Source organism: Stegodyphus dumicola, chromosome 12 (genome assembly GCF_044657685.1).
Source record: "Stegodyphus dumicola isolate Sdum_Otavi_A_Nest chromosome 12, ASM4465768v1".
Taxonomy (NCBI): domain Eukaryota; kingdom Metazoa; phylum Arthropoda; class Arachnida; order Araneae; family Eresidae; genus Stegodyphus; species Stegodyphus dumicola.
Genome location: NC_140779.1, coordinates 31,928,571 through 31,941,722, shown reverse-complemented (window position 1 = coordinate 31,941,722; position 13,152 = coordinate 31,928,571). Strand labels below are relative to the sequence as shown.

Below are 13,152 nucleotides of genomic sequence, written 5' to 3'. Positions count from 1 at the left end.
TAGGTATGCTTAGAAATACGTCTACTTTAAGATGATGGTAAAAATTTTATAGATTATAATTCAAAATTGTTTTCGAAAAATTTATAAAAATAATTTAAAAACACAAATTTTAAAAATAAATCATAAAAATGGGAGAATGTTATTTGGAATGAACCTAAAATGCGAAAGGAAGAATCAAATAAATTTAATAAGAAAAGAGATATTAATAAATATATACCAAACTCTATTATTATTGAGGAGATAGAATTTTGAGAGTTAATTTTTTAAAAACTACTCGTGCGATATTTACAAAACTTGCCAGTTTCTCGTAATTTGAGTCGTAGAATCGAAATAGGGAAACAAAGTGACATGTCATTGCAGAAAAAGTCAGATTTTGTTTCAAAATACCTAGAGCAATGCTGTATATAAATCTAATACATATCCTAAGTCGCGCTTAGAACTGTCCTCTCTCTCTCTCTCTCTCTTTCTTTTTTTTCTTTTTTTTTTTTTTTTTTTTTTTGTGCGCAGTGTACATTTATGCAGATTCTTCATTATTTAATTTCTTGAAAAATAATACAGGTCGATAATATTTGGTGGCAACTATTTGAAAAGTTATATGCCGTTCATAGTGATTCAACACAAAATCCCGTTTAGGGACTAATAATCCATTTTGAGCTAATAATATTAAAATATCTGAAACTGTTCAGATTTTAACGATTGTTCAAAAGAACTTATTAAGGTTTTTAATGCTCTTCTTGAGTTCGGAAATCTACCAGTCTGCTATTGCACTCATTCCTGCTAATCCATTTCTTTCTGTCTCTTTAGCTTTTATTATTAAGCGTTATCGTACTTACGCCATATGCAATTCAACACCAAAATTACAAAAACTTCGAAAGCAGTGTAGAAATATATGTTTAGAATATCCGATGCAGTGTTAAGTTTTCACATAGAAGTTTTTCATTTTTTGCAGTTTTTTCTCAGTTCATAATATCAAGGTTTACTTTTCTTAATAAGATGCCTTGCAAAACCTTTTTATTATTAGCATTTTGTATGTTAACTTTATTTATTAAATATCATATTCTTTGTACTTACGTCTCGAGAAATTCTGTTCAATAGCGAAATCACAAAATGTAGTTAAAAATAGCATAGCTTTAGATTTTCCTATATAGTATAGTCTCTCGCGCTGGAGATAAAAATGTTTTATCCCGTACAGGGGTGTCACTGATCGCTTTCAAATCGTTGAGTTTGTTAACAAAAAAATTCATTAAAAATATGAAGTATAAAATTTGAAATTAAAAATTCGGTCTTCCAGGCGCACATTTTCGGGTGGAAGACTACGTTATTCAACACTTGATGGCTTTAGGTACCGTCCTTTTTTTCAACATACATAAATTCCTGAAGATTCTTCAGTACTTAATTTCTTTGGAAATATTTGGTGGCAACAATCTGAAATGTGACTCAGCGTTTATAGCGGTCGACGTAAAATCTCATTTCGAGATTTATAACCCATCCGGGCTAGTAAATAAATACAAATAAAAAAGGTAAAGAACTAAAAAATAAAAATAAAATAGAAAATAAGGAAGTAAAAGTAAAAAGTGTAACGGTAAATTTTTTATCGTGTAAAATATTTGATTTTCCATTTAATAATTTTATAAAAATTTAATTATAAGGTATAATATTAATATACTGTAGGCTTTGTTAGCGAAAATTCCCTTAAATTTTTATAAGTTTGAATACATGCGTAAAATGATTATTTAAACAAGTTATTTATAATTTCAGCCTTTACTATAAATCTGTCCTTTCAGTTTCCTCATTAAAATATAAATCAGTTAACTAGTATTTAAACTCAGATTTTTGGGTTTTAAAACGAAGTTTGATTCTGGCCTGCGCGTGCCAGCTAAGTTTAGTTCCTGCCAGCTCTGATAGTTGCAATTATTCGGCTTTTGCATTATATCGTTGCGGCACATTGATTTTGTTGCTCCGATGAGGATTACTGACCCAGCTTAGAGTAAGATTTAAATTGTGTAGTCTTTGACTACTATTTTGTGCTTTTTTTTTTTTTTTTTTAATTTGACTGTTCCGTCTAATTACGTCACCACGAGTTGTGATTGATCATGTGAGCACAAGAAAATGCATTTATATGTTCTAAATTATGTTTAATATAAATAATATTAAAACATTTCCACAACTCGTAGTTATTTTAGACCTAGCGATAATTCGATTTACGTCTGTTGGAACAATTGAACTAATCACTAGTTTTAGTTCTAGTAAAACCTCATATATGAAAACCACTTTTCGCTGTATTAGAAATCCTTTTTCCATATAATAAACAAAATCCTAAAGTGTTCTAAAAACAGTTTAATCTTTATTTCTGTGAAAATATGAATAAATATGACATTTTGATTTTGAATATCTCTTAGCAAATACGACATCAAACAGCTCTATGCAAAAAACATTTATTAATACACAACATAAAATACATGGGTTTATACAAAGAACAAGCTTTTAAACCATTAAACTGTAAGTAAAATTTTAAAATGATATTCAAATGATCGAATAACACTTATACGAAACTTATATCCTGTTGACTCGATTTCAGGGTTAACCTGCAGCAGATCTTTTGACTTCTTGATGTTATTTTGTATATTTCTCAAGGTTTAAAATACACTTTAAACTGTTTTTCTTAGGATGTCTTTTTAAAAGTAAACTCTTTTGATAGAATTAGTTCTTGCTGGATTACATATAATTAATAAAACATTTAATACATAAGCATATCATAATCAACTAAATTGAACATGGAATTTAATTTCAAACATCAATAATAATTTCCCTTGATACATATTTCAGAATTCTGTGTTGTCAGAATCAAATACATCAAATTTTGCATTGCAAACCGATTTATAAAGTATACTAAAAACGATTCAAACATATATACATTTAATTATTCATAACAAAACATCATAACGAATCCTGTACATCAATATTTACAGCAGTGGGTATTATTTCTTTTCAAACAATGGAGATGAGCCACATAGTTAGTGCATATTCATGGATTATAAGGTAATGCTATCAGAATTTCATGCTATAGAGTTAACACGCTGTGCTACATGTAACACTGATTTGCTATAATTGAATAAATGAAACACTCCGAGACAGAAAAATGAATATTCCTTTCTCCGGCTAGTGAACCTTAGCCTGCCAAATTTAGGTGAGAAAAAATTATGTAGTGTCCCTGAAGAATTTAATTTCCTGTTAGTTGCTCTTGGCATCAAGATATGAACTGAAAACTCATCATTTATTCATATGAAAAGTATAAAAATTAAATATTGTGTTTCAGAAATTATTGAATATTGTAGGAATTGTTACTTATTTTTTTTTACACAAATTTTAATTTTATACACAAATTGTAAACTTTCATCGGTCATACCAAATGTGCTGAATTATACGTAGGGCGATCAAATATGAACGAGCTTTTATTGGCTGAGCGTCGGTATGAGCGTCGGTAATGTGTTTCGACAGTTGAAGTCGTTAGGTGAGGTTGAACTGTGAGCTGACTTCATATTATGTAATGTGTGACAGATACACCAGTACTACGCACTCAACACTATGTACCATGAAATGAACTCATAAACTGTGTGCTGAACTATGAACTGTAAACTATACTATGACTGCTCACCGTGTAACAGAAAACAAACAAACAAACAAACAAACAAAAACAAAAAAAAAACAAAAAAAACAATGAACCACGTATTATAATCCCCTCCACCAACAAAGCTCCAAACAGAAACACAAAAGGAACATGTATATACACCTGTAAATAACTTACTGTATTTATCCACGCATCTGCAAAGTACCCGTATAAAGTATACCTTATGTCAATTTTCTCTGTAATACGAATTATGCACCATTAACATGTAACTATTATGAATTCTGCAATGTAAACAAATGCCTGGGCATGGCACTAGTGTGCCCAGTGAAAGTTTGCTTCCATAGATGGTTACTGCAGTAGGGGCGATACCACTTTTGCCCATGGCGATGCTTTGGTACCCCCTGCACTTGTTTCTGTCTGTCTACAGAAAGGGAACTACAAAAGCCGGCTTGTCCCGTACTTTATTTAGTAGCCCTTATGATGAGTAAGAAGAGTGTGCTCGTCTCTATTGAGGATACTTATAAAGTTCCTCATCTGTGAAAACATGAAACTAACCGAAATTTCCCGCGGACTGCATGCCCAGTTCTAGAAAGATACTCTTCCATGGTTAACAGTGAAGGTTTGTGCTACGAATTCAAGCAACGCCGTGAACGTTTAGCCAATGATGTTCATCTCCGTCGTCCTCGCAACAGTGTGACAAAAGAAAACATTGCACATGTTTGTAAGCTTGTCAAAAGGAGTCGACACTGCACAGTGCTTTAAATTTCAGAAGAACTTGGTATCAGCTATATCAGTCATCAGAAGGCAGTTGGTCTTCAGAAAAATCTTAGCTCGTTGGGATCCAGAGCTACTGAATGAACACTGCTGCACGAGTTCTCATTTCTCGGTTGCTCACTCTCGTTTGGAAGAAAAAAAGGAAGGTTTCGTGAATAAAATTGTTGTCTGCGACGAGACGTGGGTGTATCATTACCCCCCCAATCAAACAAAAAACTGCAAGCATGGAGTAGGGAAGGGAAAGAGAAGGAAACCTCATGAAAGGCAAAACTCAATTGTCTGCGAGGAAAGTGTTAGCTACGGTCTTTTGGGACTAAAAGGGGTCCTACTGGTGGATTCCATACACAGACATCAGACCATCAATACAACTTACTACTGTGGTCTCTTGAATCAAGTTAGATTTTAGTGTCAAGATGAGACTGTCCCATGCGCCAGGTTTTGATCCCCCACAACAACGCCAGGTATCCCACAGCAAGATTAGCGCAGCAAAAACTGGTGGAAATGCATTGTAAAACGCTTGATCATCAACTTTACAGCCCAATTTTATCGCCATGGGATTTTCACACGTTGGACCCCTCAAAGAAGCACTTGGAGACAAGTGATTTGAGACCACCGAGCAAATGAAAGCATTCCTGAGCAACTGGTTAGATATCCGTTCAACTTAATTTTATGAGGACGAAATGAAAAAGATTACAAAAACAGTGGGGAAAATGCATGATAAAAGGGAAGATTATTTAGAAAAGTAATTTTCAGAAATGTACATGTTTCCTATTAAATAAATTCTGTTTAACAAAAGGCTCGTTTATATTCGATTCACCCTAAGTGCAGTGAATTTATAGTACAGCATTATTTTCAACTCATTGTGTATGTAAAGCAACACATTTTGTCCGTATAGGAAACGAACCAGTTCGAATAATTTTAAGAACAGTGGCATGTACCTTAATATTCTCTTAAACTTTGTTAATCTGGTGCTCTCTAAAGCTAGTTCTGGTCTCTGATGCACTCGGAGCATTGAATTTAATGAACGGCCAGAACATCTTAGAACTGGTATCAACACAATCTCATGATTATTTCTGCAAGTCCTCTCTTTCATACATATATACACAAGAAGAAAAAAGACTAGAAAACTCCATTAAGAAACTTATAACTGATTACACTCGCAAGTTCAGTGAAAAGCCTGTCGAAATTTGGCACATTTCACTGCGTTGATTTTAGCAACATTGTGCGGTAATCTGTCCTTCTGAAGGGAACTCCGTTAATCTTTGTACATCCCTTTGTTTCAAGTGTTCAGGCTTATAGATATGTAGAATTAAAAGGTAGACCTTTTTGACAATCTTGAATTAATTGCTTATTACACGTCAGCTCGCAATAACATGCATGTTTATTACTTATTATGCATAATATAATAATTCATAATTATAATCATATAATTCTTATTATACATAAGCATGCAATAACAATACATAAGCGTGCCATTAGTTGGAGAAGAAAAAATCTGATGTGTACACAACATGACTTCCTTGTACGGAATATTAAATTATACGTATTTTTTCTTGCATTTAATTTAAACGTATTGGATTGAATTAAATCTACTTCGCCGACAGCGCATAAACCACAATAGAATAAATGCATTCTTTAAAATTCACTCTAGTATTTGTTTACCATAGCGACACTGGCGCTAGATTCACTTAACAGTATTATATTTCGTTCATATTATAACACAAAATTTATATCATTTAAAGAATAGAATTATCTAATCGTTGCCACATGTTCTATTCAAATACTATAATAAAGCTAGAATGATGTATAAAAGAAATTAAGCAAATAAAACAAAAAAGAAACACTTTTTCACAGACGATTGAGTATTTCTCATTCAATGAATTCAGTTCTCACTTCGCGAGAAGGCAAAATACATAAAAACTCAAAATATCTCTATTAAAAATGACGAAGTAAATCTTAAACACTTATTTCCTCGAATAAATTCCAGAAAGAATTAAGCATGATTTAATTGGCAATAATAAATGAAGGCGTTATCTTTGTTGTTGGCGAAGCTAACTTTCTCTAGATTGGCAACAAATCCACTAGTCTGCTGCTTCAAATGTAAACATTCAATGTTCGCCATAAAAAAAAAGGCTTAGTGGCACTTAAACAACTTTAAAATTGTTGATAATTCTAAAAATATTGCATACAGATTTACTAAAGGCATAAAAACCTTAACCGGAAGATAAAAACAACATAATTCAGTAATTTTTAAAACAAAAAATGTACAATTTACAAACATATAAGAGTAAAGAAACTGATATCACTGACCCGGGTAACAGAGTGGATATATAATAAATATATTTGTATACGTTTGGTGCGGACGAGTGCAACCAAAATACGAGGTTCACTTCTACATGTTATAGCAGTCCTATATACAGAATTTCAACGTTCTGAGGCTATTCAAAGTAGTGCGTACGTTCGTACAGACGCTACGAAAAATTCTCTTCGGAATGAATTTTAAATCAGTTTTATAATTTTTTTGGAGGAAAAGAGTCTTTTAGTCTGTCCTTACGTACAGATATCACGCAAAAACATCGTTAAATTGCATTCGATAGCCGTCAAAATGGATATTTTCGTTGAAATATGCTGCCTGAAACTTTTCGCGATTACAATACTCCCTTTTTACTTCGTACAAGGAAGTAAAAAGAAAAAGAAATATTTTAAAGCATTACAAACATTTTATGTAATTTACATAGCGAGCTGGTAGTATTGTGATAAAAATTAGAAAAATGGAGTTAACAACACATAGGAAGAAATTTCGAAGTAACAGAGCCTCAGTGCTTTAAATGATTAACTTCTAAACGCTCCAGTAACGGTAATGTTATATTCAGGTAGAGAATGTGTTTTCTTTCTTTTTTCAAATCAACAAGCAACTAAGTTTTTTTTAAATTTCTAACAGGAAATGGATTATAAGTAAAATGCTTCATTTAAACTTATACTACCTCAAATGATGGGTTTAAACTGATTGCAGCAGAGAGTTAGGCAGATGCGAATTTTAAATGCGGCATTAATTGCCATAAAACGTAACGAACCGCCCAACCGGTATGGTGGTTAACGTCGCTGACTGCTGTGCCAGCGGGCCCTGGCAAATTTGCGCTTTTGCAGCTGAGGTTGATGGTTCGGTAAAACCATCGAAATTAGTCCTGTGAAAGTTAAAAAATATAACGCTGATTTTTGTTGTTTGACTTCTAAATTAATATTTGTTTGGCGTGTTATTGTATCTTAAAAACACCATTGTTAATAATTTAAAATACCTTTCTTCTTTCTGTCATTCAGAAAGAAACATATTCGTCTCCCGAAGATTCAGTAGCATCTCTAAGATGAAGAAGTTTGGTTTGGTGTGGTTTATTTTGATTATTGAAATAAACCAAACCAAATGAAAACAAACCAAATGATTTTTGATTGATATTTTCAAAACGGTGGGGGAATCTGCTTAAGAGTACTTAGGTGATGAGCAAATGCGATTATCATGCATTTATAATGTTAAACCCTTTAGAAAAAATATTAATTTTGGTATTCTCATTGCGTTTTATTACATTTTTAACGCATGTTTTTTTTCCTAAACTATCTACATGGAATACGTCCCTTATGCATTAACCTTTTTTAAAACCCCCTATTTTAAATCAAAGTTATTTATGTATTTGCATTGCCATATTCATGATCATGCATTTAACACATTTCCTAAATTCTAGAGCATTTCTCTGATTAAAAGCTAGATTTAAAATTTGAATACAAAATTAAAACAGAATTATTGAGTTTTATTAATACTTTGGGAATTTTGTATTAGACGTATCTATCTATAGCTTACACTCGTTTCCTAGAAACTTCTGGTTTTGTGAGCTGTTGTCAGTTCACCCGGCATAAAATTTTTAATTTATTTTGAAAATTGTAACAGCTAATTGTTTCATATAACTTAAAAGAGATTTAATAAATAAGCTAAAAATTTTGATGGTATTATTAATTCCTATATTAATTCATATAATTAACAAAATGCACTTTTAACATTATATATATATCTGTAGTAGAAAACCTTTCTTTTTACATTAATGTTGCAAAATTTTTCTAGAAAACTTTTTTTAATATAAAATATGCATAAGAGTTCGATATCTGAGGCAGACTTGTACACAGTTCTTCATTTGACAGAGCACTGCCTCCTGATATTCAGTAGTAAAAACGTCCGTATCATTATATCATTAAATATGTATAAAAAGTTGGGGTATTCTCCCAATAGGCGATCTACTTTATTTAACTGTGTAGTTACTTTAAGAATCGACAGGTGGCGCCACTAAAATTGCTGTTTTTACACATTTCTTTTTTCTTCTGCCATTTTATTGACATTTGCACGATCAGATTTATTATGATTCAATAATTATAATTTTTTTATGTTTCGCGAAATATTTATTTCTTTTGCTGTGTTTTATACTGCGTATAAGAAACCTTTAGTGTTCGAATAAAAGGGTGAATTTTTTTTTTTTTTTTTTTTTTTTTTTTTTATTAGATTAGCTGGTTTAAAAATTTCAATGAATTCAGTAACTGAAATTGAGACTTTAATGTTATGGATTTAGATTATAACAAGAATTTCGCGTATATAGTGAGAGAAACAGACAATGTGTAAGATAAAATACACTCGATTTTGTAGTTATATTGTCTGAAAAAGGTGATGGCGCCATCTAGTGCAAAAATGATTAACTAACTAACCAAATTCGGTAGATCGCCAGTTGGGACAATACCTAAAATTGCTTATTTATATCCATGCAGTCTTTGTATACACGAAAGTGGAAGTGAATTTCTATAGTCTCTTATTTCTTTTTATCCATTTAATTAAAGCATAAATTTATGCTTGGTTAGGGTTCTTTTTTAGTTCAGATATTTTAGATTGTGATCATTTTTAGGCTAGCTAAGAATTCGTTGGCCGTAACTAGAAATAAAACGTTTTGAATACAAAAAGAATAAAAAATTAATTAACATAGCAATCTATAACTTAATGCCTAAAGGCAAAAGTTCATTTGTTTTAGGGAGAGTACGTTCGTAATAACACAAATAGTATCAGAAGCATATTTAAAGCAATCTTGATTTGCAATTTATATTTCTTTTGGCTTGTCTCCAAATATACTCACTAACATTTAGTTCTAAGTTAAGGTTTGCTTCCCGGTGGTAACCAGCCACCATACACTTTCTCTAACTCTACTGCACAAGCAATTGTTAAAGGATCGTTGTTTCTGCGACTGACAATTTGAATTCCAAGAGGCAAACCATGTTTGTTGAGACCTAAAGGACACTGAGTAGACGGCAGTCCCAATACGTTGAAGACAGACGTATACCATGTGCTGGGAAGTAAAACAGGTATTTCATGGTGGTAAGGTGCAGAGAAAGGAAAAGTAGGCATTATCAAAACGGATTGTTCATCTAGTAATTTGTCAAATTGTTCATCTAGTTCTTGAGCAAGTTTTTTGTAGTATGGTACTTTACTCTCCCTGTACCAGAGGGGAAATTTTCCCAAACTCATGGCTACAACAGGTCCAAGCGTCAATGTGGAATTGCCGACGAAGAACTTAAGAAGTTCAGTGAACTTGTTGATATCTTTTTTACCAGCTGTAAGTACTTTTGCGACATCATCCACACCAGACAGCAGAGAATGCAGTGCAATCATGTTTGTACTTCTTAGCAAAGGGAGTTTTACTTCTTTAGCATTCACCCCATAAGTTGTTTGAAAATAAGAAATGACCTATAAAAAAGGTAAATTCTTTTAATAAGAAAAGGTATTATATATGCATTAAAATCATAATTAATTCCAGAATGTTTCGGAAACATAATCTGAAATAATTTTATTATGGTATTGAAAAATTGAGTTTCTTGAATTAGAATGAAATGATATTATGCGAATATGGTAACAGTATGATGGGGTAAGTGTATAAGTGTACAGAAATCTGAGCAAGACTTTAAATTTCGTTAATATTCAAACAGCATATTAAAAAATAGGGTGTTTATGACCTATTCTAAATAGTTTTATTAAACATAAATTAATAAAAATCCCCATATCTCTAGTTAACCTATATATATTTCTTTGAGATGACATTCTCTTTATGCGTCTCAACTAATATTCAGTAGTAAAAGTATTAGTATCATCCTCAAGAAGAAAACGGAAGACCATGTGACCATTCACATTAATATAATAATATACATTCACATTAATTCTACTCATATCGAGATTTGAATGTGAGTTATTTAAAAATTGAAGACAAGTGACCTAATAACTATACTATCAAAGCCCTTTTCTTTGCTTTATTTAAAATTTTTTTATTCGTTTATTTGCCTAATTATCGTATATATATATTATATTATATTGAACGATCTAAAATTCACAGAGTTCGAAAACAAGTTTTTCTACATACTCTACATATAGTACTTTCTACATAAAATTTTTTTATTCGTTTATTTGCCTAATTATCGTATATATATATTATATTATATTGAATGATCTAAAATTCACAGAGTTCGAAAACAAGTTTTTCTACATACTCTTTAGTCTGTCAAATAGCTCGTTGACAATGAAAATTACTTTTTTCTCTTTCTTCTTTTCTTCCTCGTTCCGATACGACAATTAGCCAGAAATTAAGTAATTTCCATTCACTAGTGAGTATATTCAAAATTTTAACAGACGTCTTCACTCACATAAGAACTCCGCAACAAACGTCCCTCAAAAATTCCTAGTCATTCCCACGTCCCCAAAATAGCTTTTCAAACGTTTCACCGCCTGTAATAATTTAAAGTATCCCCACTGCCGATAAGGGAATTTTTTACAACCCCCTTCTGAGTAAGACACAGAAGAAAACACTTTACCGACATCCCACTAGAAAGTAGACATCCCACTAGAAAGAAGTAAGTTAATTAATACATTTTCTGGCCTTTACATCTTCATGTACATTTCACATTTTACTTTCTTATTATATATATTTCAATTTTTAGACTTTTATTTGACTTATTTTTGCAAAGATAGCATTATTATGTTTCTTTTTCTCCTTTTTTTCCTCATGTTTATTTCAATTACTTTGAGTTCTATTTCATAATCCCAATTAAGATTACTACTGTTTATTATGTTAATTTTTATAAAAAAATCTTGAATTAACATGCATGAAAACGAAGGTGTCGGAGGACATTTACTCAAGTGTTTTGTAAATTTTACCACATAAATGGGCTTTTCACTCAAAATTTCTAAAGAATCTTGTATTAGCGAAAATGCTTCATTAAGAAGGAATTCTTTGATACTCTACTTTAGTTATAAATACCATCACTTCATGGAACTACAATTTTGGCCTAACTTAATTTGCCGGTTTGGCACAATCATTCTTACTTGAGTAAAAGACGAAACTCCTTCGGATTTATTAATTATTGTTCATTGAACGGGAGTTGGTTTGTTCTAGAAAAGTCAACTAATTTCCGATCAATAGCAATAATTACTTGTTTTTTAATTTTTAATTTCTTTTTCAAATTTTGAAATTTTGTTATTCATGATTTAAAATTAAGTTCCCTTAAAAACTTTTTTAGTTTTTATTTTTTTTTTTATGATTTACATTTAAGTTACTTTAAAACACAATTTTCGGAATTAAACATCCTACATATGAGTTCCCTCTTTTTTGATACATTCTACTAAATTTATATTAGGAGATAGTATAGTCAATATTTCTTTAGTAAATAAATTATCATATATTATATTATAAGTATATACGCCTGATCATTCAAAAGTAAAAGAAAAAATAAGGATTAAATAATTCGAAAAGCGTAGACAATAAGCATCATCTGGTTGTTACGGAAATGCATAGAAAAGCTCGAGGTGTTTCTAATAACGAATGATATTTTTTGCAGGATAGTTACATTCTTCACTGATAGGTGGTACTTTGGTTCAGAAGCTCTTACAATGGCACAACACAGCCCGAACGCAGCTAGATTTTCAGTGTGATGTTCAGTGTGATGGCATCATTGCTAATAATTGCCCCATATCTCTAGTTAACCTATACATATTTCTTTGAGATGACATTCTCTTTATGCGTCTCAACTAATATTCAGTAGTAAAAGTATCAGTATCATCCTCACGAAGAAAACGGAAGACCATGTGACCATTCAAATTAATATAATAATATACATTCACATTATTTCTACTCATATCGAGATTTGAATGTGAGTTATTTGGAAATTGAAGACAAGTGATCTAATAACTATACTATCAAAGCCCTTTGCTTTGCTTTTTTAAAAAATTTTTTATTCGTTTATCTGCCTAAATATCGTATATATATATATATATATATATATATATATATTATATTGAATGATCTAAAATTCACTGAGTTCGAAAACAAGATCTTCTACATACTCTTTAGTCTGTCAAATAGCTCGTTGACAGTGAAAATTACTTTTTTCTCTTTCTTCTTTTCTTCCTCGTTCCGACACGACAATTAGCCAGAAATTAATTAATTTCCTTTCACTAGTGATTATATTCAAAATTCTAACAGACGTTTTCACTCACATAAGAACTCCGCAACAAACGTCCCTCAAACATTCCTAGTACCTCCCACGTCCCCAAAATAGCTTCTCAAACGTTTCACCGCCTGTAATAATTCAAAGTATCCCCACTGCCGATAACCGAATTTTGGACACCCCCCTTCTGAGTAAGAAACAGAAGAGAACAATTTACCGACATCCCACTAGAAAGT

General features: G+C 31.4%; 1 protein-coding gene across 1 annotated transcript in view; it reads right to left on the bottom strand.

Annotated features, from left to right (window-relative positions):
* Positions 1 to 2,419: 2,419 nt before the first annotated feature.
* The window catches only part of LOC118188481 (fatty-acid amide hydrolase 2-A-like), a 95,528-nt gene continuing 84,795 nt past the window's right edge, over positions 2,420 to 13,152 (bottom strand). The window contains exon 8 of the mRNA XM_085827596.1: positions 2,420 to 10,169. Coding sequence (XP_085683722.1) covers positions 9,579 to 10,169 — 591 coding nt within the window. The 3' untranslated portion in view covers positions 2,420 to 9,578. The remainder of the gene's footprint in view (positions 10,170 to 13,152) is intronic.